The sequence below is a fragment of the Haemorhous mexicanus genome, chromosome 6, assembly GCF_027477595.1.
Source record: "Haemorhous mexicanus isolate bHaeMex1 chromosome 6, bHaeMex1.pri, whole genome shotgun sequence".
NCBI lineage: Eukaryota > Metazoa > Chordata > Aves > Passeriformes > Fringillidae > Haemorhous > Haemorhous mexicanus.
Window position 1 is genome coordinate 62,709,443 of NC_082346.1, and position 25,169 is coordinate 62,734,611.

General features: G+C 43.9%; 1 protein-coding gene across 16 annotated transcripts in view; it reads right to left on the reverse strand.

Moving 5' to 3' along the window:
* Positions 1–25,169, reverse strand: part of KTN1 (kinectin 1) — a 78,312-nt gene that overhangs the window by 13,883 nt on the left and 39,260 nt on the right. For 6 of the 16 annotated variants that reach the window (XM_059850578.1, XM_059850580.1, XM_059850588.1 and 3 more), the window contains 27 exons: positions 25,020–25,152; positions 23,966–24,053; positions 23,520–23,686; positions 22,856–22,924; positions 20,371–20,408; positions 19,695–19,785; positions 19,362–19,430; positions 18,603–18,640; positions 18,396–18,486; positions 16,105–16,173; positions 15,009–15,043; positions 14,791–14,881; positions 13,355–13,423; positions 12,032–12,069; positions 11,315–11,405; positions 11,086–11,154; positions 9,546–9,583; positions 8,992–9,082; positions 8,811–8,888; positions 7,909–7,946; positions 7,152–7,242; positions 6,939–7,007; positions 6,556–6,593; positions 5,540–5,630; positions 3,537–3,623; positions 1,631–1,720; positions 542–622 (listed from right to left, as the gene is read on the reverse strand). In XM_059850578.1, the coding sequence (XP_059706561.1) occupies positions 542–622; positions 1,631–1,720; positions 3,537–3,623; positions 5,540–5,630; positions 6,556–6,593; positions 6,939–7,007; positions 7,152–7,242; positions 7,909–7,946; positions 8,811–8,888; positions 8,992–9,082; positions 9,546–9,583; positions 11,086–11,154; positions 11,315–11,405; positions 12,032–12,069; positions 13,355–13,423; positions 14,791–14,881; positions 15,009–15,043; positions 16,105–16,173; positions 18,396–18,486; positions 18,603–18,640; positions 19,362–19,430; positions 19,695–19,785; positions 20,371–20,408; positions 22,856–22,924; positions 23,520–23,686; positions 23,966–24,053; positions 25,020–25,152 (2,038 nt within the window). The remainder of the gene's footprint in view (positions 1–541; positions 623–1,630; positions 1,721–3,536; positions 3,624–5,539; positions 5,631–6,555; positions 6,594–6,938; positions 7,008–7,151; positions 7,243–7,908; positions 7,947–8,810; positions 8,889–8,991; positions 9,083–9,545; positions 9,584–11,085; positions 11,155–11,314; positions 11,406–12,031; positions 12,070–13,354; positions 13,424–14,790; positions 14,882–15,008; positions 15,044–16,104; positions 16,174–18,395; positions 18,487–18,602; positions 18,641–19,361; positions 19,431–19,694; positions 19,786–20,370; positions 20,409–22,855; positions 22,925–23,519; positions 23,687–23,965; positions 24,054–25,019; positions 25,153–25,169) is intronic. The other 10 variants (XM_059850593.1, XM_059850582.1, XM_059850591.1 and 7 more) reach the window with 6 other exon arrangements.

The following is a 25,169-nucleotide window of genomic DNA, read 5'->3' on the forward strand; positions in this document are numbered from 1 at the left end:
GTGGATGCATTTCAGTTCTATCCATCTTATTTCAACAAGCTGCTATCACTCCTGGGCAGGTCTGTCTTTCCAACCCATGAAAAAACAACAGCAAGTGCAGTGTTCACCTACAACTCTCAATACTCAGTCACAAACTTTGAGTTAGTGTAAAAAAACCCCATTACTTAAAAAAAAAAGAGAATGGGGATCTTCATGATCAACTCACAATTCCACAAGGTACTTAGCAAAGATGCAAATACATTTCTGTAAATATCTGAACAGCAGGATGCCCAGAGAAGCTGTGGCTGACTCAACTCTGGAAGTGTTCAAGGCCAGGCTGGATGAGGCTTGAAGAACTTGGGCTAGTGACTGGCAACCCTGGCCAAGGCACAGGGGCTGCAACTGGATGATCTTTAACCCAAACCATTCTAGAATTAATATAAAGCAATTTTCTTGTGCCTTGTCTGAGAACCTGAATTTCCCAACCCACAGCACAATTTGTAAGATTTATCCTGGACAAATCCTTTATGCCACACACCAGCTGTCCATCTTTTGTGCCTACCTTGACATCTTCAGATCCTGAAGCCTCTCTTAGGTATTCTTTAGCCATCTTTTCAAACCCACATATCCACTCACTGTGGCTCTGTTGGGAAATCATTCAGTTAAGGCTGAGAGAGCTCTCCCCAGGCCATGTCCCTCCCCACTGCTGAGGGAGCAGGGTCCCAGTGTCCCAGGAGCTCACACACAGCCCCATGGTTGTTGTTCAGCCAGTGCCACACAGAGCTGGCAGCAGCCCAGGAGCACGAGGTGATGAGACACACACACAGCTCAGGGGGGCCTGGATGAGCTGAAATGCAGCTGGGTGACAGAGGACTCCCTGCAAGTGTCAGGGCTCTGCAGAAGCATTTGAGGATTCAAAGGAATCTTTCCCCAAATCCCTGAGCACTTCAAGCAGCTGCTGGGTAACTCTAGGAAGGGTGTTTTATAACCTTACAGAAAGTCCTTTCATCAGGGCACGCACTTTAGCACATTTGGGAACAATTTTCAATATGAATATTCCAAACCTCTAGGGGTTATAAATGAAATGCACCCATGTTTCCAGACTCACTTGATGCCCATCTGAACCCCATGAATCCAGGGCATTTTCCCTGAAAAATCACTGAAATTCACCAAAAATCACTGAGAGCCACCAAAAATATAAAACATAAAATTGGAAATCAGTGCTTGAGAAGAAAATAAAACCCCTCTAAATTGTATTAACTGTCACTGAGGCACTGCAGCTCCTCTGGAGAGGCTGGGAATACAGAGATCCCCATTGTGCCAGTGAGCAAACACAACAGGCATTACCCACCCCTGAAAATTTACTATCTCAGTGAGACACTGAATAACACAGACAGGTAAATCAGATGTTGGGGCAGAAAAACCACAAGATAATAACCTTTATTTTGCTCTTTTAACACTTCTTGAAGCAACCCATCCACAGCTTTGCTTCCCTGTGCAAGTACAGGCATCACCAGCGAGAGACACTCTCACCCCACTGCAAAAACCTTGGGACAGAGGGGCTGTGAGCAAACACTGCAGGACTGCCCAGCCCAGCAGGAGCAGAGCTCCCTGACCCCAGCAGGAGGTTAAGAAGATCTCCTTCTCTTACCATGTTGGAAGGAAGAGAGACTTTGGGGAAGAGCTTCTGGAGGAGCTGGCGCGTCTCCACCTCGGCAGCTTCCAAGTGCTGCTGCTTCTCCTAAAGCAAGAGGAGGGCACAGGTGACACTGGGCACCACACTCACCGACCTGGCAACAGCCTCTCCTCTGCCTACAGCAATTTACTTAACCCAGGAAGTCTTTTTCTAAGTGAGAAAGGAGCTATAGTCTCTAAAATTGCAGTAAATTGCTTCAGTAATGGGCCCCAAATTGCTTCAGAATTTGGCCTTTGCATTTGTTCTCGCTTAAGCTTTTATTTTCTGAAGTTCTCCTCCAATCTAGCCTGTTTGTACAGAAATTACACCATTGTTCACTTGTCCACAACACAAACTGCACTGTGCTGAGTAACTGCACCCACAGATTGCACCAGCCCTGCCACTGAAGTTAAGTGAGCTCAAAATCAAATAGTTTAGTAAATCAACTATTTTTATTTTCTAACCTGTACTTTTAAAATAATTTTTGGTGTGAAAAAAATCACCGTAAGATAATGTCATCACTTTGGAAACAGAGAATTAAAATCAAAAGGAAACTTTGTGTTAATGCACATTTGAACCAGGCCAAGAAAGGAAGACTTCAAAACATTACTTTTAAATACTCAAGAGGAAGCCACTTACACCCTCTTTTCCCAACCCTGGATGCAATGGGAGATAATTATTAGAGCTGTGTGACAATCTCCAGGTGGTTTTTGTTAGTGCTCTGCAAATATAAATACCCAGAGCCACAGGCACCACAGATCTGCCCTTCCATGTATTTAACATCAAAAGCAGAGCAGCCACAGGACATGTGCTCACTGGGCTTGTGGCAGATTGGGTTAGTTTAGCCATACAACACTCAGGCTCTCATTGAAACTTAAATGTAGAAAGCCTGAAAGACTGCACAGAAGGGCAGCTTTGAGGCAAAATCCTCCACTGATATTTGGGGTTGTTTTTCCCTTTGACATCAGTGCTGCTGCCTGGCTGCTCTGAGTTCCTCTGCTGCAAGGGATCGGTGCTGTGAGCAGGGTGAGATTCAGAGACAGAAACAGACAGGAGACATTAGGTGGTGAGGCTGTGCTGGGTGTTAGTTGGCAGCAATTTAGGAGCCACCAGGAAGGGGCTAAAGGCTGTTTGCTGAAGTCTTCCAGCTGCAGGAGAAAGCAGGCAAGCGTTAGCACACAGTGAGAGCAGGGACAGGCTCCTGCCAGCACAGCACAGGCTCCAGAACAGACACACAACCCCAAACCAGAGCTCCTCTGCTCCTGGCTGCCTGACTGCTGCTCTTAGGGTTAGCTGGATGCTTTTTTTTTTTTTTTGAGTTCTGCACAGTGGCAATGAACACTGAATCAGGCCCATGGCAAACACAAGTTCCTGTCAGAGCAAATCACATCCCATATCATTTTGAACATTGGTCCAATGTTCCCTGTCAAGCTTCACATCTTGCTTTCAAGGAGGAAATTCACAGCTGCGGTGAGAATTTGCTGAGAAGCTCCCAGATTTTTTAATAATAATAATTTAGTCCTGGTTCTTCCCAGGTCCAACAGATTGGTTCAAGCACAGCCAAAGCCCAGTAGAAGAAAGCAGGTTGCTCACCAGCACAGCTTTTCATCTGGAGCTCCCCACAAATCAAAACCAATTCACGACAGCTCTAACAATTATGCAAACAGAAATCAAAAGTCAGCATGCCCACAAACTAACCATTAAAAAAAACAAACAACCTAAAGACAACAGGAAGAAGCAGAGGTGAAAGTATATGAATGATCACTCAGAAGAGATTATACTTAAACTGCAGTAAAAGTTAAATGTCTCCATTTCACTTAAAGAACCAGCTGCAGATCTGCTTCTAGCTTAATGCATCATTTCTAGCAGTCAACATTACAACCTTGGCAGTCTTGTTCACTTTGTCCTGCAGCAATTTTTCAGTTGATGCCAATGCTTCCATTGCTTCCCAGTTTTTCTCCCGAAGGTCCTAATCATTTTTAGAAAGAATGATTTCAGTTCAGCCAATATTCAAACTGTTTGTGCTTTTACTTCAGAGAAATATTTCACGTTACATTCCACCATTTGCATTTAAATGCTGGTTACTGCAAGGTGATTCTGCTGGGGAGTATATGACATACACTAGCAAAAACAAGTGTGATGTTCAAAGAGTCTGAATGAAAAGTGGGGGAGAAAAAAAGCCAATTTCTGCCCAACCTGTCCCCGTGTCCACAAGTGATGCAAGTGTTACTGCAGAGCATTATCACTACAGCGACCCCACACTTTGACTGCATTTGTAAGAAGAAAGAGGGAAGTTTTCAAAAGTAGTGAGGAACACAGACACCAAACCACAGATTACACAACAGAGTGTTAGGCATGTTGCAGTGCAGAACCCAGCATGGACCCAGGAGACATGGAGGTGTGCACATTTACACCCCTGATCCTGCAACCTGACCTCAGCCCAAACCCCGGCGCTGATTTCGGGAACGCACAGCTCAGGGTTTGCAGCTCTCTCCACTGCTCCCACAGAGAACTGGTTTGGTGCTCAGCAGCCCTCCTGGGAGGCTCTGGGATTTCAGAAGAGGTGAGCACATCCCAGATCCACGTGGGAAGGCCACGGTGCCACCCTCCTGTGTCTTTCTTGGCGAGGTCATCAAACGTGTACTCCACAAGATGTCAACACAAGCAGTGAGAGCCTGAGAGCTCTTCTAAGAGCAGCCTCACAGCTCCTCTCTAGGAAGGATGGTGGGGTCTTGCAGCAAGGAGATTACAGTGCTTGGGATTTAGATTTCATTTCTCCCAACCCTCAGAGCAAATCTCCTTTAGCAAAGGGTTATTTTGGAAGGGTTGCATTTTGAATTCATCAGAAGCCTAGCAAGCACCTACACTAGTTTTACTTTACCACTTCTATTAGCCCACAGTCCTAAGGGCTGTTCACAGGATATAAACACAACGTTGGATAAAACTGAGAAAAAGCTGGGACCTACAGGCCTGGTCTGCCTTTAGCAGCAGCCAGACTTTGCCTGCAGCACAAAGGGAATTGAGACCTTGTGAATCTGCAGGAAACAAACCTTCTGTTCCACCTTTCCAGCTCATCTGTCTGCTGAGACTACTTAGCCTCTTTCTCTTCACTTTGTTTCTGCTCTTAAACAGCACTCCCTGCTCAAAAGTTCTCAGTATTTTCCTTAGATTGTCTGACTATCAAAAAATAAAGCTTATTGCCTGGTATTCATTGGATTTTACAGGGTATCAAAGAGAGATAGGTGAGATAAACACCCTGTATTTTAACTTTCTTCCATATAACATAAAAGATAACACTCCCCTGCCCTGCACAGGTAATGCATTACAAGGAAGTAACTCCACAGCTCTGTGATGGAAGATACAATCTTTAATTCCATCCACAAAGAACCCAGACTGCACCATCAGCAGCTGTTGTGCAGGAAGGCTCAGTCCTTCACTTCCTTTGGAAGATCAGGATTAGCCACTCTTAGGAAAGGGAAGAGCCAGATCTGAGCACCCTGAAGGTACTGCCTGCCCCATGTCCCCACACAAGGACCAGAACTCTGTCAGAGCACAGCACCTTTCCTCCTCCCACCCTCCCTGCCCTTGGCAAAGGACATATTTCTGAACAGGGTTAACCAGGTTTGAATCCAAAGCCAAGAACTTGCTGTGGGATGTGTCCCCTAGCAAATCTCCTTCCTCTCATGCAATCAACAAATCGTCCAGGAGCTGACACAACTCTGAGCAGTGAAGTCAGGTGTGCTGAGTCACTCCCAAGAGGACAGGACACAATACAGCTGTCAGAAACACTCTCTGCAAAATGCCCCAGGCCTCAAGGAGTGCTGGGAACACAGGTTTGGTTGTTTTGGGGGGTTTTCTGGAGTGGTGAGGGAAGAATTTCCTTACGTTGTTCTTTTTCCTCTGCTGCTCAAAAGCATTTCTCTGAGAGGCGAGCTCGCTCTGGAGATTGGCAATTTCCTTCTCCTTGCCTGCAACCCTGAATTAACAAAGGGAACCACAAACAAGTCAGGAGACATTGAAGAAATTCCCAGTGAAGCACTGACACCCTTTCCCACACACTCACTTGCCTTCCCTTCCCTTTTCAGCTCTCTCTGAAAAGCTGTTTTTACTGACTTGGCAGTGAAATTTGCTTCCCACTGCTCCCTGAAGCACTCAGCCTGAGCAAACCCATTGTAAAGCTGTTGTTTGCCTACAACAGGCATCTGCACACATTTAGCAAGGCCATGGAAAGGCAACACATTAGCTGAGGGTAGAGTCAGCCAGCCCTCGCCAGTACAACACCACAGAACAGGCACTGCCTGCTGGATGAGAGTGTTCCCTTTCAAGCACCTAATCCACAATTTGTAAGTCATTTAACTTGAAAGACAAATAATTCAGCCAGCCAAAAATGCATGACAGTGGCAATTTGCTTAGCACAATATAGCATTAGCTTCCACATAGTTATTTAATGTACTTCAGCCCCAGATTAGAACACACTTTTACCCCTGAGGTTTTCCCTGGAAGAGATTTCCAGATGATTTTGTAATAGGAACAACCCTCTGCTAAGCTAAAGTTCCAAGAAAAAAGCCTGTCACTTTGCTTGAAACACCAACATTTAACTCTTCAGCCATAAGCTGAGCTGGCATGCATTCAAAATAACATCAATCAAGGCTTGCTTCTATGGTGGGCACAACATATTGCCAGCACTGTCTGTCTGCAGGAGATTACACCTGAGGATTAGCAGTGTGAGCAGAATCTCCCATGCTCAACTTCTATTAGACAGTAATTTAATTTATTTCTTTTTTTACTGGCCACTTCACATCGTCTGATATTGTACATTTGGCATTTATTTCTAAATTTCCTGAGCAATTAAGTGAACTGAATCAATTCTCTAATGCATTCAACAACCTGGCAGTACTCACACTTGTAGAAGCTCCTCGCTTTGGACAGCCAGAGATGCCTACAAAGAGATCAGAGATGTGTTAGGAGCAGAGCAGCAGCAGAGACCAGGATCTGCCTTGTTCACAGGCACTGCTGCAACACCACAAAGCTGCACTCTGGGCCTTTGAGGGAATCCTGTGCAGCCTCCTCTGGCCAGGAACACAGCAGGCATAAGAGGGCTGTAAATCCATATGATAAAAGGAAGCAGGAACAGAAATGCAACAGCCAGAAAAGCTGGCTCAGTACAACCCAACCCCACAGGTGCCCCTGGATTCCCATGGGCAGTACAACTCCTGGTTTTCCATGCAAGCTACCACCACCCACTTCTGACTTCTCTCAGTAACACTGCAATTGGAAGCTGTACCTGTTTGCAGTTCTCCTGCTTTAATTCCTGTATCTGAGCTTTGAAAGATTCATTTTCTTTTTGCACATCCTGTCGAAAGAAAAAAGGCAACATATACTCATGTATAAATAGAGATATCATATATTTAGAGATATACACTCACATATATATACTCTGTATATATATAGAGATATACACACTCCTCAAGACAAGGTGCTTCTATCAAAACTTTACCTGTAGCTGTTTTACTTGGTTTGCAATTTCTCTCTCTTTTTCTTCCACCATAGCTTTCAACTTCTTCATTTGTTCTTCTTCCCCTTTCAACCTGCAGAGATGGTTTAGAAAGTAAGGAGAAAGGGTTAAAGTAGGGGAAAAAATGCTAAAGAATTTATGCTAAAAAGGGACAGCCACTTAAGGTGGGGCAGTTTGAAGATAAATACATTTTGTGTGTTGAGGCTGCCTCAGGTACCACACACCGGCTATACCAGAGCTCTGCTGGGAGAGCAGCACAGCCCAGGAGCTGCTTTGCAGACAGATCCCTTTCTGGCACAGTCTCATACAACCTTCCTCTGACTTGCAGCAGCCAGACAAAGCAGAGGAAAGCCTGGCAGCATTTCTCCACAAAACAGGAGCTGGAGAATTGGCTATTGCATCTCAGCCTGAAAATGGCACAAACCGGATCTGTTCACTGCTGCCACCGACTGAGCCACAGGCACTGCAACCTCCAACAGCTGAACAGCAGGAGGAATTAGCACCAGACATGAGAAGCAGAGCAATTCCACTGGTTAACAGAGCCCTGGGTGCACATTCCCAGTGTGAGAGCAGCACAGCTCAGGGCAGGACACCAGGCATGGCAGCAGCCACGGGCACTAACAGCTTATTTTAGCAAAGCCCATGAAATTCCTGACAGCAATTCAAACATTCCAGCTGAAGATAAATTCAATGCATATTCCCAGCAGGCACTTGAGGAAGTGCTACTCTGCATACTCACAGGTTCTCCATGTCCTGGACTTGAGATGCAGCAGGTACCTGAAAAAGGAATTCCCAGTCTCATTTTGATGTCACAGTTTTAAAATTCACAGCACCTCTTTGCACGAGAAGGGGCAACACACAGCTTGCAAGACACTTGCCAAAGAAATACCAGGAATTTTGCATCAGGCATTGCTCCAAGAATATGTAATCACATAATGGATTTCAGAAACAGAGCTTACACCAAACTTCACACCAGCCAATTGCTCTCCATTCCCTCTTCCCCCTGGGATAAATGCCTGTGTCTAGACATCCACCCAAAGTAAAAGTTCAACTCAGTCTCCTCCTTTTACCATCAACAAAAATCCAAACTGAGCCAGAATACCACGTTATTGGAAAAATTCTTCCATTAAGTAACACTTGGCTTCGAGGTTGTCCAGTTGTCTGCTCTCAAGTCCAGTGCAGGAAATCAAAATCAAAAATATTCCAGCCCCAGGGAAAGGCAGGAAAGAGTCACAACACAGCCTGACCACTTCAAGAGATGCTGTTACATTCAGTTACAGCCAAAGCTCCTGCATCACCAGAGCCCTGCAGAGATGCTGCTTCAGCCTGGCAAGGAGGTGGCTGGGACACAGCTGGGGCTGTCTGTGAGCTCCAAGGCTTTCAGACCACCAAAGCTCCTCTTTATGCACGGTATCATCCCAGTAAAAACCTCCCAGAACTTGCTAGCCATGTAAAACCTGTTTTGGATGAACACAGCTGCACTAGTGGGCTCTCTGCATTATAAACAGCTCAGTCAAGTTGGATTTGAAACATCTCGAAGTTGAAGCCAATGCAAATCCTCTGTGTGAGGTAGAGGAGAAAAAACAGATTCCTGTTCAACCAAGCAGCACTCCCCAACCACATCCACTCTGCAGGCTGTACCTGTTGGAGTTGTTGGAGGTTCTGCTGCTCCAGCTCCTGAACCTTACTGGTTAATAGTGCAATTGTATCCTTCTGACCCTTTGGAGAGATAAAAGGCAAAGTTAGATGTGTGGCTTTATTTTTCCCAGCCAGACAAGCTGCAACAGAACTTATTTCCCTTCAGAATATTAAAGCATCTTACCTGCAGACATTCTCCTTTCTTAACAATCTCTTTCTCCTTCTCTTCCAATAAGGCCTCCATGGTTTTCACCTGCTTTTCCTTCCCCTTCAACCTGTGCCATTGAACACAGACAAACACAGCATAAACCCTTTGCTCTTTCATCCCCCTGGAAATAAAACATCCTACGATTTATAGCACCTAACAAAAGCACATCTGTGATCAAAGGCACGAGCACAATTCACCTACTAAAAAGCAATGTGGGAGCACTTCCACTTCAGCCTGGGTTAGCAGGAGATGCCCTTGATCAGTGGCACTGCTCATTAGGTGAAAGCAAACTCTGTGCTGACACATTGCAGGGGTTTCACAAATGTGTGCTCTCCTTATCCAAAAACATTTCCCTGCCCCTCCCCAGCTGGGGATACAAGGGACTGACTGCTCTTTCCCCACCCCTGCAGCTCAGGTGTTACCAAAGCAGGTTTTCCACTGTGCCTTGCCTACATCCCTCCATCCTGACTTGAATTTAAGGGGTCAGTAAGGGGTGCACAGGGCAGACCAGAATTAACAACTGCACTTACAGAGTCTGAAGTTCTTTGACTTGTGATGTTATTGTCACCTAAAGAAAACAATCAGCACTTCAGTTCAATGCACATAAAAAAGGCACACAAATGCTAAAAACTCTATGAAGAAACACAGGGGAAAACTATCAGACATTTTCAAAAGAGGCACCATTCATTGCAGTAAGCATAAATGCACTTTTTTTAATTACAAGGCACCAAGTGTCTCCAACTATTCACATTCCCCACATTGAAAATGTGACTTCCAGAGCAGCAAAGGAAACAGTGCAAATGGGAACAACAAGCAGGGCCACAGGAGACACAGAGGAAGAAGCAGAGAGTGACTGTGACCACCACCTCACTGGCAACTACAGCTCCAACCACAGAGACCATCCCTGGCCACTGAAAGCTTTGCATCAGGAAGAGCTTTTTGGGTGCTCTCTGAAAAGTCAGCACTCCTTTAAATTCCCGTTCTAAGGCTGAATATGGAGATGTAAGATTTAGTGGGAATGTTACTTTTGAATGCTGTGTGAAAGCCTGACAGTGGTTATCTGTCAATCCTCTACCACAACACAGCAGGAGTTTCAGACATTCCCAAAAATCTCTCTTCTGCTTGCAGGAGACCAAAAGGTGCACAGATACATCACCTTTGGAGCAAGACCCCTCACAGAGCAAATCTAAACTGCATTTCTGCAGTTTTTTTCTGGGCTCTGACAGTTCCAGGGAAGGAAATAAACACAAATAACTCCCTCAGTTCCTGGATATTTGCTTTGGAGGAAAAGCCCAAGACAGAAACACATTCTGTGAAGCTTTGCCTAAAAAGGACAAAACTCAAACACTGAGAAGGGGGTGACATGTTGGAATGTAGCTAGAGGGACTGAAAAGAGTGCAGCCCAAAATCACAACCCACACAAACAAGCACACTGCCTGACAGCACAATGTCAGAGCTGCCTGCAGAATGGGCTCCCTAAGGAAACGTGGGCTTCCCTTGCTTTGGATGCCAGACAGCAATCATGCCAAAAAAGCCCATTCTCCTCCATCCCTGCATTCCTGTTTGCTTAAGTAAAACTGACTGTGCCAAGATTGAACTCTTTTTGGGCACTGGGGAAAAAAAACAACACAAGTTGTTAGGTTTACCTGGGCCTGTAGTATTGCTCCAGCAACACAGAAAGACCAGAAGAGGAGCAGTAACTTCAGCACTTGAGATTTCCAAGTTGCCAGCCCCCAAGGATGCCCCAGGGTTTCATGTTTACTACAGGGACAGTGTGCCCAGGCAGAGCTGATGTTGCAATGCATTAAACTAGAGCAATTCTTGTCAAATTTCATACTAACAGCCCAAAAAGCTCAGGCTTCCAGAGGTGTGTGGTTTCTGAAGGATATCATTAATTATCCTACATTTTTATGGCTTTATATCCAAGAACAGTGTAGCTCCAGCATGAAAAAGTTCCTTACCCAAGGACATTCAGCAGTGAAACAGAACACACTAGAACAGAAACAGTGAGCAGCACATCCAAGGCAAGGCTGGTTCACACTGCTGCCACTAAAGTATTTTATATTTTACCTGTTTTTCCATCTCAAGCTGGGAATTTCCTACTTCTTCTTTCAGAGCCTCTATTTCCTGTGTCAAAGCCTTTTCAATGACAAAACAAGACAGGGTTGGACAATGGAAACACAAAAACACCACAAAAATGGATGCTACAGATTGATCACTGTAGAATGCCATGCAGTAACAGACAAATGTGGTTGTGGCACCAACACACAAAGGACTTGCAGGGATTGCACAGGGATACCTGAACAGTCTTCTCCTTGTTTGCTACTTTTAGGATTTCAGCTTGTAGGAGTTCTTCCACTGATTTTATTTTTCCATCCTTCTCGTGGATCCTTAAAAAGAGCACAGAAACAAAAGCTGGCTGAAAAAAAATGTGCTGCTTAAGCAAATAAATAAAATTTGGTTCTGCTATCACATCACATCCCATCACCAGCCTGAGGGATCCACAGTGGGACCAGGCAGGAGGAACAAATAGGGAGAATAAGACTGGGACTAGTACAGAATCAGCTGGCTTTACATGACAAGCAGTTCATGTGCTAAATCAATACTGTAACAGTCAAAAAATTCAAATTCAGATATCAAGAGTGCCTGGAATGACACACACTTAAAATCAGCCTTCACTGGACATTCCAGCAAAATATTTATCAACTTAAAACACACAGGGGACAATCCCACTCCTTTTCAAGTGCCTACTGAACAAAAATGACTATCTAACAAATCAGAGCAATTCTTCACCTAGTCAAAGCCAGGTTTATGAAATTAACTGCTCAGCAGAGCAGCAACTGGATTTCCAGCAGGTATTGATCTGGTGTGACATGTTTCAGAAATGGAAATGCTTCCTGCCACACACACACTTCACCCAGCCAAAAGCCAATTATTTCAGGGAAGCAATACACTTGTAGTCATGGAACAAAGACAGAGAGAATTAATCAGAAATTAAATCTGAGCAGTAACTTACACTTTCTGCAGTTCCTCCACCAGTGATTGGAAGGAAACCTGTTAAAAACAGAGCTTCATCTTAGGAAAAAGAGCACACAGCAAAACAATCTGTGAATGTTGAGGGGTGAGGATAGAGAGCTGGAGCTCTCTGGCTCTGGATGAACTATGGAGCAGCCTAATATTTTATTTATCTGGCTGCCCCTGAGAAAATTGAGTATCCAGCTCCTGGCAAACCAGTAATACTCAGCTTGCTGCAAGTTCCAGGAAAACAAAAGCAAACCCACACCACCTTTACCAGGAGAGGGTGAGGTTCAGGACCATCATTTCATCAGCTGCCTTTCAATACTGACACTGCTGCACATCTCTAGAGGGTCACTGGGCCTCCCCTCTTCCACACCTGATTTTCTAGGAACTAATTGCCCTCCTGAGGTGTCCAGGCAGAGCTGGATGTCAGGGAAAGGCACTTCCTGACCAGCCCATCAAAAGTGACAACACTGTGACAGTGTCACTGAGCAGACACAGGGAGAAGGGGGACAAGTGACACCTGCAGAGTGTGGATTGACACTGGGAAGCTCAAACATTCATCATGAAGATGAGGCACTACAAGCTGCCTGCCAGCCATGCCTGCTGCTCCAGGCTTCTGCAAAAGGAGATCCACAGCCCCTTCAGAGCATGGCAAACTCACAGAATTCACAGAATCACTGGGTTGGAAGAGACCTTGAAGATCACTGAGTCCAACAGCTCACTCAGCCCTGGCACCCAGTGCCACATCCAGGCTTTGTTAAACACACCCAGGGATGGGGACTCCACCACCTCCCTGGGCAGCCATTCCAGAACTTTCTCACCCTTTCTGTGAAAAACTTTCTCCTGCCATCCAACCTGGATTTCCCTTGGTGCAGCTCAAGGCTGTGTGCTCTGGTTGTGTCAGTGCTGCCTGGAGAAAGAGCCCAGCCCCAGCTGAGCACAGCCACCTTTCAGGAGCTGCAGAGTGATGAGGGCACCCCTGAGTCTCCTTTCCTCCAGGCTGAGCACCCCCAGCTCCCTCAGCTGTTCCTCACAGGGTTTGTGTTCCAAGCTCCTCACCAGCCCAGCTGCCCTCAGACTCAAACCAACCCCAGGCAGCACTGACTGGATCCTGAACATCTGCCCTGCTTCTGCCACTTCTGCAAAGGGAAGATTTGACAGAAGCATCAGCTCCCAGACCAACGCTGAAAGAAAACAGGATGCTTTGCCAACAGGCTTCAAAGGCATCTCCACCTTCTTCCCTTGACTTTTGCAACCACAGCAAGATTCTTTCAGATTTAGTTTAGGTGTAATAAAAGTTTTAGATGAAAAGTACTACCTGCTCTGATTGCTGAATTTGCAGGCTTTGAAGTTCTTTTCTCAGAGATGAATTCTCCGTTCTCAGGGCCTTTGAAAGCAGACACAGAGATAATGAAAGCCTCATTTGTGGGGGAAAAAAGTGTTAAGCTTGACAGAAAAGTAATTTCTTTTAGAATAAGTGAAAGACTTTGAAAGTCTGGAAGAGACCCCCCTCTGCAGGTGTTGGAGCCAAAGTATTCAACAGAATAATTATTCACCATGGATAACTTGGAGTGGACACCAATTTATAGGAAATTGGGGCAAGGTGGGAGTGCTCTAAGTGAGCAGAGAGGTCAGAAAAACAAATGTAACAAATCATATTACAGCCCATCTTTTGTACAGCCCATTTATTTATTTGTATTTCCATAATACTGGGATTCTCCCACAGACAGGCTTCTCACCCCTCTGGGAATATAAATAAAAATTATATAACACCATGAGCTTTAACAGTCTAGATCCTACTCTAGAGTCAATAATAACATCCAAAATATGTCAGAATTCAAAGATGCCTTTGTACAAAACAGCACTGCAAGAATAAAAATCACATCATCTAAACATCACTGCTTAGCATTATTAAAAAATTGTAAAATATTATTTCAAACAAATAACTTGCAAAATTCCACCATCCCTGGAGGGATTTCAAAGCCACGTGGGTGTGGCACTTGGGGATGTGGTTTGGCAGTGCTGGGGATGGCTGGACTGGATCTCAGAGGGTTTTTCAGCCTCAAGGAGTCTCTGGGGTGCTCACAGCTTTGGCTGCTCTGTAACCTCAGAGTTTACAACCCCTCCCCAGCACAGGGCTGGCAGCAATGCCCCTGGAATTCAAACACCTTAAGGAAGGGAACATTGTCTTGGCTGTGCCCAGGTGGACACAGCTTTCCAGCAAGAGCCAGCTCCAAACAGACAGGGATTTCTGTACTGCCTCTCCAGGCTTTTCATCACTGCCTTCTTTATAAATCAACAGGAAGGAAATAACTTTATCACCATCCCAGAAATGTCACTAGTTCATAATCCACTTAACCCTTCAGATTATCAACTAAAACCAAACAAAAAGGAGATTTATAATACCAAGTTTTTACAAAACACCCTTACCCAAGGGGAGATTTGTTGGAGATTAAACCAAATGTACACCTCTAGAAATATACTCCCATTATTCCAAAGGGCATTTTAGCAAAATCTGCCCTAGACTAAGCAGAGAGAAGCTTTATTTACTTATATTTCACTTATTTATTTATTCTACTCCACTGATGCTCGTGCTTAGTCTGTCTTACAGAAAAGGTTTCAACCTCATCTTCACAAGGTGCTTTTCCTGTTCAGAAGGAATTCAGACTCAACTATGAGCACTCCAACATTCACTTTGCACAAGAGCACTTAATCTCTGTTTCCCCATCAAAAGATAATAAAGAGGGATTTTACCTTCAGCTCCTCCTCTTTAGTAGCCACCTGGATGAGTCCTGCCTCAAGCAGTTCTTCAACTGTCTTGATTTTATCATCCCTCTCTCTCATGCTGAAAAAGCAAGAGTGAAAATTAAGGAAAAAGTGAGTTTAACTTTGAAGGCAGTTAGCTAGCAACAGTAACCTTACTGCCACCAAAATAATTATTTTAGCTTTGGATTCAAAACCAAGTTTCTTACCTTTTTTCCATCTGCTCTATCAAGTCTTTATTTGTCTATGAAGAAGAAAAAAAATAAGGCCATGATTAATTGGATCAATAATGGTTTGGGATTTAAAAACCAAATAATTGGAAAGCACCAACTCAACCAGAAGCTTGTTACAACACTAATCCAGAAAAGAAAACAAAGTAGGGAGAGAAAGTCCTCATGGCATGGGTCTAATACTAATGCTGGGAAAAAAAAAAATCAATCTTTCAGTGGAGGGACAGATCCAGCCCAAATGCCTTGATGGTTTTACACTGCTGGACTTGCAGCCAGCTCAGTACCTGAGAAATCTGCCCCTTCTGAGCATTGATCAGAACCACAAGCTCCACCTGAGGCTCACTCAGCAGAACATTTATCATTCCTCAACACCACACTGTGAGAAACCAGGTGGGAAACATAAACCAGCCTGCAAGCAAAATCACCTCCAGTCCTTCAGCCAGGACAGCAGATCAGGCAGAGCCAGGGGAGCAGGGGCTGCAGGTCTGGGTCTCCACCAGGGGAAAGGGAGCAGTTCCAGAAGGGAGCTCCTGACTAGCAGGAGTACAGGAGAAGTTTCCTGTCCTGCCAGTGTTTTTCCAGTGTTTCAGGAATTTTCTCATTCCACAATGTGCAAAGTCAGGGATGTTCATATGGATCTCCCAGAGAACACCCCAAAGGAGATGGAGCTGAACAACACAACAGCTTTGAACCTGCAGCATCCTGTGACCACCACTGCAGCAGGTGAGTCACAGGAAAAAACAGAGCAGGAGGCAAAAGACATCACAAGGTAAAGAGTTTTCTACTTCCAAGGGTCAGAGTGGTTGCAGAAAAAAGTTCTTGCTTGTGTTAAGCTATATGAGTCTTCAGGAGTGGGGAAAAAAAAAAAATCCAGATTTTGTTTGGACACTATTGACTAGGTCTACAAGGCAGCCACAACTGCCTTACTTGACTCTCCACAGAAGAGAAAATACCTAAATAAGCATCAGGTTTTGCCATCAACCAGCTCGGCCTACAGCCAGGTTAAGAAAAAAACACTGAAGAAATTAAAAGGACTGAAGATATTTGATAAAAGCTCAGCAAACACTGGCTGTACCTGCTCAGACAGGAGAGTCTGCAGCTTCTGAACTTCAGCTTGCAGAGCTGTGTTTTGATCCTTCAGAACCTGGAAGAAAATTGAGGCATTTTATCAGTTCAGAACTGCAGAGCCTAAATACAGCTTTTCAATAATGGAAAGAGGCAATTAAATAGCACAGAAGTCATTACAGAGAGTTCTGTGGAAGCTTCAAGACTACAAAGAGTCCTTTCCTTCTCTGTCTTGCTTTTCTGTATTAAGGACAAAAGTATTGTCCTTGTGTCCCATGAGAAATTCAGCTGTTACCATCTTTACTCCCTGGCAGAGAATCAGACAGTACCAAATGTGAGAAGCTCAGAAAAAACACATTTTCCTCCTAAAGCAGCACCAGCATTGTGTCAAGATTTAATAACTACCTCTTACAAAACCCTCAGCTGCTGAAGCAAATCATGCAAGATCCCTTTTCTGAGTTCCCTTCAGCTGCCTCAGTGCACAGCAAGGACTTGGCAGTCCAGCAGCAGAGAGGTTTGCACAGCTCCCACACCTGGTCCCACTGGGAAGAGGTGGATGGGCAGGACAAACAGACTCTGCCTCTCCTCCTGCATTCCTGCTCCATACAATGGTCACAGCAGCCCTTAACAGACAATGTTTTAAAATCCTCCTCTATTATTGCTTTTTGTCTTTTTGAAGATCTGCTTGGTGCTGCTTTACAAAAGTGAAAAGCAGGACATGCTCTGCACTCCAACCCTAAAATCTTACAGGGAAAACACAAGCAGGAAAGGACAGCAACAGTGAGGATGAAATGCATTGCTCTGGTTGGAACTTGGCTTTTCCCTCTTTCATGTGCCTGGGAAAAAAGCAGCACTTCCTTAGGTGGAAGCATTTAGAACAGCACTGGTCTGGTTTCTGTTTGGGATCAAAGAGAGGAGGAAGGAGAGAGCAGCAGGGCACATAATCTTCATGCTGAGAGCACACTGTGGATTTCTGCACCATCACAATGCTGATGATCTGCATTCAGCTCTCTATTCACCTCCCAGGAACTGCTAGAACTGCCTGCAGGTGATTTTTGCCATTACTTTAGCACTGAACTGATTACAGCACATAACCATTCACCACACCTCTAAGGCCTTTTTCCTGGGAACAGTTACTACAGAAACCATCACACTAAAAGGATGCTCCTATTCCTTCTCACATTCATTTTCACCTCTCCTTCCATTTATAATGTTCCACCACACAAAGCCCTGAGAGTGGCACTAACTTGAGACTTGCCCACTTCCCCCAGCCTGCACCTCTTCCCACACTGCTTATGCACCTGTGACCCAGCACACAAGAGTCAGTCAACAGCTTTATTCCAAAAATCAACTGAAATTGTACTTTGTTTCCTATTTCATTAACTGAACAAACTCCTTCCCTCTTCTCCTCTGACAGCTTAGAGAAACTACAGAGCCTTGGCAAGGGACTCTCATCAAAACCTCTTTGAAAGTGGCACTTAAATACAAGAATCAAGTTTACTGCCTGCTTCAAAGAGCCCCAGGAGATTCCAGAGGCTTCTCCAACAAAAGCATCCTGCCTCTGCCACTGCCCACTCACTCTGCTCCTCACCAGCAAACTCACCAAGGTGACAGTGGCAGCTTCAGAAGGAGTGACCTCACACCAGAAACATCAGAGGAGCAGCAGCACCCACCACTGGCTTTAAAGCAGTTCAAGGGATGGAGTCAGCACCTCTCTCTCTGTTTCTAACAGCCCAGGTTCAGAAGAAAAAGGCCAAGGTGGCAGAGGGCAAGGAGGAATTAAGCTGCTCTCTGCACACACCACCCAGAAACAAGCAGCAGCTTTGCTGTGCAGACCCCAGATGTCAGAACAAAAGCTTCAGCAGCTGAGCTGCAGCCTTATGAGAAAATGTGCAAAGAGGCAGAGTTAAAATAAACATTTTCACATCTGCCTGGCAGAAAACAGAGGCTTGGCATGATCATCCAAGCAGCAGAAGCTCCAAACAAAAGCACCAAGGCCTTGAAAGGCACATTTGCAGGTGGAATGCAGGGAAATCACAACAGTTTTTACAGTCCAACCTCCTCTTGCAGAATTCAAAGCCCTCTCTCTCCACAACTCAGACACTGCACTTAACTTGTGCTGTCCCACCTCTCACTCTGCTGTGACATCCCACATTGCTCCTGCCTTACATACACAACACCGTAATTTACCTCAGCACCCAAAGGTCAGTTTAATTTCATTGTTCTGCAGCTGCTCCACAATCTCTGAAGACTGCAAAACTTACTGAAAACCAGCACAAAAACACCTGTTCTGTATCTTACCTTGAATTCTTCCTTTGTGTTTGAAATCTGAGCAAGTTCTTCTCGAAGCTGATCTTCAAGAGTTCTTATTTTGTCATCTTTTATGTGAATGCTGAGACACAGAAGAACAGTTAAACATGTTTCCCCATCCAAGTCTTACAAAAAGCAAGACTGAAAAGAACATAAAAGACTGATAAACATTGTTTATCAAATCCCAGAGCTATTTACCTTTTCTGCATCCTTTCCAGCTCATGTGCAGCAGCAGCCTAGATTATAAAGAGGATTAACACAGACTTAGGATACATCACATGATTCAATCAACCTTTCATTCCACAATATTAAAAAGCTAGAACAAGTCATTTGGCCTCCCAGCACATGACTGAAATCAAGAGTGAAAGGGGTAAGCTTGTCTTCATGTACTTTTACAGCACCAATCTACAAGCATGCAATTATACAAAGGGAAAACCATCTCCAAGAGATTCATTTGACAACTGGGATTATCTCTAATTAAACACTTCATTTCCACTTCTGTAATGAACAGGCCACAGAGCAGCAATACAGGGACAGCATTTTGTTTGGCTCTAAAAACATCTCTGTGGTGAGGCAGGGGGAGGTGTGGGCTTTGGGGTTTTTTTGGGGGGGATGTTTGTGAATCTTGTATGCCAATGCCAGGCCTGCATATTCACAGGCAGCTGTGCTCACTCCTGTGAAGTGTCCTGCACTCTGCATGCCTGAAAATCTGAACCAACCAAGCCAAATGCTTCAGTAACTTGGATATCCAAGTACAAGACTCTGCTGGTGAAGGAGGGGGAAGAATTAGGCCGGCCAGCAGCTCTAAGAACTGCAGGGAATCAGATCTGAGCCCAATCCGGAAGCCTCACACCATTAAGGTGCTTAAGCAGAGCTTGCTTAAAGCCAACAGATCTGCATTTGCATTTATGACAGAACAGGTACTGGGAGGGAGGAAAAACAAACCAACTGTTTTACCTGTTCATTTGTCAGAGCCTGTAACTTCTGTACTTCTGATTTCAGGGACAGGTTCATGTTCTGTAAGACCTGAAGGAAGGGAAAAAAAGAAATGTATTTTCAGTTCATACACAGAGTGTCTTTCACTCTCCAGGGTGAAGTTTCAGGGGATCTTTTGAAGGAAAATCCTCAAGTTTCCTTATCAATAGTTTTCCCAGCATCTAGCATTGGCCTTGCCTAGCAGAGCAGACTTGTTTCTAGAGGCTGTTTCCAGACCCAAGGACAGCAGCCTTGGGGGCTTCATTTTGTCCATGCAGCCAGATCAGCTGGCATTTGCACAGGATTTTACTGTACCTTGAGCTCTTCCTCCTTGCTGGTTAAGTTGGCACGTTCATTGCCCAATGAGTCCTCCATCTGCTTGATCTGTTTGTCCTTCTCTGCAATCCTGCACAAGGAGGGAACAGTGACAGATCAGCACAGAAGATGTGGATGGAAGTGGTGCAGGAAGCATCAGGCTAAACCCAAAAACCACCCTGGCCCTTCAGTCCAGCTCCTGCTCCAAATCCTGCTGACTGTACACTTTGGGTCCAAAAGCTTTTCCATTTTAAATGCTGTCTGCTTGCCAAAAAATTTATGAGACATTTCCTAGCTCTGAAACACAACCAGTACCCCATCTCCCAGAGGGAGAAGCCTCCTGGCACAGCCCCACAGCCCAAATAACAACAATTCCCAGAGTCACGCACATTCCTGCACGCTGCACTGACCCTGCACACCGGCAGGGATCCACAACAGAGGAGATGCTGCTTTCTCTGGAGCTCAGGGCTACAGCAAAACTCCAAACCTGAGGCCAGGCAGGGAAGGGAAATCTGTAGGAAGCTGTTTCCCAGCTCCCAAGGTGGTCTCATGAGTTAAAAGCTCAGACAGCAACATTTCCTTCAGCAGTGCCTCCCATACGCTCTGCACAGGAGCAGAGGGAAGGTGGCAGCAACACCTCCCAAATCCCAAAATCCCAGAGGAAATGGATGCTCACACTTTGTGAAGTTCTTCTGCCAGGACTGAAGCTGAGGTCTGCAGGAGGGAAAAAAAAGAAAAGAAAAATAAGTGGAAGTAAAGCAAATCAAAGAATCCCCAACTGCACTGAGGCAGGAATAGCAATTGTCTGGTTCTTTTAAAATGGCACAGGATGCTTCCAAATATTTCCTGGCTAAGGAACACTGAAGGAACACCAGCACACAGCAATGGTCCTTCCCCTCTGGCCTGGTGCAACATGAAGGGAAAAATGACCCCTGTATTTGTCCTTCACTAGATTCAAACAAGCCATGGGGCTCAACAGCACTTCCCTCCCAGGAACTGAGTGATTTATGGGATATTCTGCTGACAAACCACTCAAATGAAAAAAAAAAAAAAAAAAAAAAGTTTAAAAATAGGGAAAAAAAGGGGAAAAAAAGAAAAAATAGGAAAATAGGAAAAATAGGAAAAAATAAATAAATAGGAGAAAAAATAAATAGGAAAAATTAGAAAAAATAAGGGGAAAAAGGGAAAAATAAATAGGAAAAAAAATAGGAAAAAAAGGGAAAAAAACAGGAAAAAAATAATAGGGAAAAAAATAATAGGGAAAAAAATAATAGGGAAAAAAATAATAGGGAAAAAATAATAGGGAAAAAAATAATAGGGAAAAAAATAATAGGGAAAAAATAATAGGGAAAAAAATAATAGGGAAAAAATAATAGGGAAAAAAATAATAGGGAAAAAAATACGAAAATAGGAAAAAATTAGGAAAAAATAATAAAAAAAGGAAAAAACAATTAAAAACAATAAAAACCAATAGGAAAAAACAGTAGGGAAAAAATAGGAAAAAACAATAGAAAAAAACAATAGGAAAAAAACAATATGAAAAAACAATAGGAAAATAACAATAGAAAAAAAACAGAAAAAAACCAGGAAAAAAACCAGGAAAAAAAAAAAACAGGAAAAAAAAAAACCAGGAAAAAAAAAAACAGGAAAAAATAATAAAAAATAATAGGAAAAAATAATAATAGGAAAAAATAATAATAGGAAAAAATAATAATAGGAAAAAATAATAATAGGAAAAAATAATAATAGGAAAAAATAATAATAGGAAAAAATAATAATAGGAAAAAATAATAATAGGAAAAATAATAATAGGAAAAAATAATAATAGGAAAAAATAATAATAGGAAAAAAATAACAATAGGAAAAAAATAACAATAGGAAAAAAATAATAATAGGAAAAAAATAATAGGAAATCATGCACAGTGCATCAGGAGCTGTGTTGTGGACAGAAACAACACCACAAATTCAGCAGGTGGCATTTTTCCCTCTGGAAAAAGCCTGTCCCTAGCTGTCACACACCACAGGGCAAGAGAGACCCATCACACTGGTTTTGAAGGGACCTCTGCAGACTGTGGTAGCCCTTCCATGCTCACAATTCCAGTCCCTGTTCATAACAAAGAGTTTCATCACCCCTGATATCCAGAGCAGGATGCAGCCCCAACTCCCTTCTCCAAAGTGTTATTTTCACCCCCACTGTGCATGGTGGAAAAACATCCCTGAGTTTTCATGGCCAGGTGAGGCTACCTGGGGAAAGCACACACTGCCAGCACCCTCCCTGTGTAACTCACAGCTAAAAAGTCAAATTTCCCTAGGAATTTATTTCCAAAGCCCTTGAAGGGATGAGAGGAGCAGGCCAGGAAGATGCAGGAAATCTACAGTGGCTCTTCCCTCACTGCTCTCCCCACCCAATGGGTTAAAGCACTTCAAGCAAAGCCAGATTTTCAGCCTGATGTTGAATTTAATCAAATTCCATCAAGCACATCCACAATTAAAAGAAGGCAGCATCCAGCAGCATCCAACTGCAGGAACAGCCTCCACTTGTGCCCCCAAAGCCTTTCTGAGCTGATTTCTGTGACCTTCTTCTACATGGAGGCAACTCCAGTGATCCTGAGGCTTTACATAGTGTTTACAACAGAAATAATGTCTCAAAGAAACTAATCAAACCAAAATGTTAAAGATTAAATAACTGAGAAAGGCATTGTGCAGGTTTGGTGGGGTTTTGGTGTGATTTTTATTTTTTCTTTTTTTCTTCTGCACAGAAATCAGCACTAAAATGAAGAGACAGCTTGATACAGGAGCTACCACAAGGGAAAAAGCACAATCAGGTGGTTCACAGGAGGACTGCAGACAGAAAAGACCACAAGAACCACCAGACAGAACTGTAGACATGCAAAGCTACAGGACAAAAAACACTGAAAAAAGGTACTATACCCTTTGGTTATAAATGAAAGCCATTATGGGAGGAAATAAGTGGATTCCCTCCCCCCCCCCCAAAAAAAAAAAGCCTAAAGTTTTAAAACAGTTTAAAGAACATTAGAAAAGAGGATGCTAACAAGTCTCTGCTTTCAGCATTACATCTCATACCCAGCTAGAAAAAGTCTTACTTTGAATGAAAGTTCACAAGTCATGACTACAAAAGAGAGTCTGAGAACATGCTGTACCTGGGCTGCCATTTGTGAATGAAACTTCTGAAGCTGAGCATTCAAAGCATCATTCTGCTCTATCAGCTCCTTGTAAGAGAGCACAGAAAGAAAAGCAGGCTGAGATCTGCAGCTACTCCACTTCTGCTAGGATTAGCTTTTAGCCATGATTATGTTAGTAAGAACAGTTCAGCATTTACATGTCAGACACTTTACAAAAGATGCTCTTTCTTCTCCCCACTACAACCAACCAGTTGGAGTGGAAGCCCCAGAACCTGCTCTGTATCAAGGAAAAACATTCCCTGCTCCACCATAACCCATCTGGTTTCCCTGAAGCCCTCAAAGGTGATGTCCACCATGCCTCCCACCACCTGATGTCAGGAGGAGGGAGATCACACAAAAATTCAAGGTTTGCTGCTGTGCCAGGGTGCTCCCCACACCATGGATCATTTCACAGCTTGGCAAATGGGGTCAGCACCTTTTCTTGACTTGCCCCAAGTGTGAGGTGGCCCCACACCTCCTCAAATCACCACACACAACGTCTCACTCCATAAACAGAATTTTTTCATCCTTTATTCAGTGGGAAAGCTTCACTAAAGCAACATTTCAGGGATATTTCTGTGTTTCCACAGACACAAAGTGAAAGGGAAAACCCCAAACCCTTGAAACACTTGAGGAATAGTACCTGCACCTGCATTTGCATGGAGTCCTCCTCAGAAGCTCTCTTTTGCTCAGCCTCCAATAACTGCAGCATCCTCTGCTCCAGCTGCTGTTTTGACACCATTGTATCAGTAAGTTTACTGTGCAAGCTCTGGATTTCATTGTCTTTGGCCACAAGCTTATTCTGCACATCTGTAGCAGAAATGTCAGGATTTTAATTCAGAAGTCAATATTTAACTCTGGGGGAAATCATTTTCACTGTAAATGGGGAGGCTGATTAGGAGCCTCACTCCAAGGCTCAGCTCCCCCATCAGCATTCAGACTCCCTGGGATCCCAAAACACCTTCCCCAGGGGTGCTGAAGCAGGGCTGAGCTTTATTTAAGACATTTACCCAATAATGCCCTTTTTTCACAAATGGCAACAGCCAGTTCACTGCAGTAAGCATTATTTGGGAATTTTGTGATACTTGCCTTGTTGTGCTGCTTCATGTTCTGCTGTTCTTTTCCTGAGATAAGCCTGGATTTCTTCCCATCTTCTCTCTGCTTCCTGCTGCTGGACCTTCACATTGAAGAAAGAGTTGATGAGAAGAATTTAATTAATTTCTTAACCTTTAATTTCTTTTTGAAGCATTCAGAGTGCATCTACTCAGTGCAAGTCCCAAAACATATGGCAATGAAGTGAAATTGTTTCTTGTTTCCATAAGGGCACATCAGAGAGACAGAGTGCTCTGTAATCCTCCTCCTAGACTAGTTCAGCCTATTAATTTGAAAGGCAAATTGTGAACAGGATTTCATTACAGGCTCTTAACAGAATGGTTTCTGTAATATGAAAATGCAGCATCTTTGCCCTGATAGCTCAGAATTAACACCAGAAGCCAGACCAGCCAAGCATCACATAAATCTGCATTCAGTAATTAAAACATCTCAACTCTAGGTACCAATTCTCCACCTGCCAGGGCAAAAGGCAGGGAGAACTTCTGGTATGTAAGATTTAATTGCAAATATTAAAGAAATCATGAGCTCTGGATAGACATTCTCACCTGAAAACACTTTCTCTTCTAAAAAAAAAAATCAAAATACCTTTTTTCCCAAAGAAACAGAAAGAGATTTATCTAGAAGCCTGTCCACTTACATTTTAACTCTTTAAAAAGTATATCTATTTTAATAATTAGGCATACATTTAATCAAAAGCATGTAGTTTCAAATTAAAACCACACAAGGACAGTGCCATCTGGATGGATGGCTCTGAAGCACCAACTCCTGTTGGAACTGCACTCTCACAGAAAGCAAAGTAAAAAGCTTAACTGGTGATGCTGAAAAGATATTTACCTGGGAGGTAAGTTTCACTTCCCAGGGCTGTCTGTAATCACTCAAAACCCAGTGCACTGAATAAAACCACTAAACAAAGCCCTAGGCTGGCTGAGCCCAGCTGAAACAAGCAGCTCAAGCAATTCCCACCCGCCTCACATCCCAGCTCAGATAAAACCCTGAGCACAGCCTGACAGGCAGAGCCAACCCCAGGCACCTTGAGCTGAGCCACTGCCTGCTCTGCATTCTTCTTCTGGAGCTCCTCTTGCTGCAGTTTGCTGCTCTTCTCCCCCAGCTCGTTCATCAGCCTGGCGTAGTCCTGGCGCAGCTTGTTCAGCTCTGCCGACTGCCTGCAAACAAACAAACA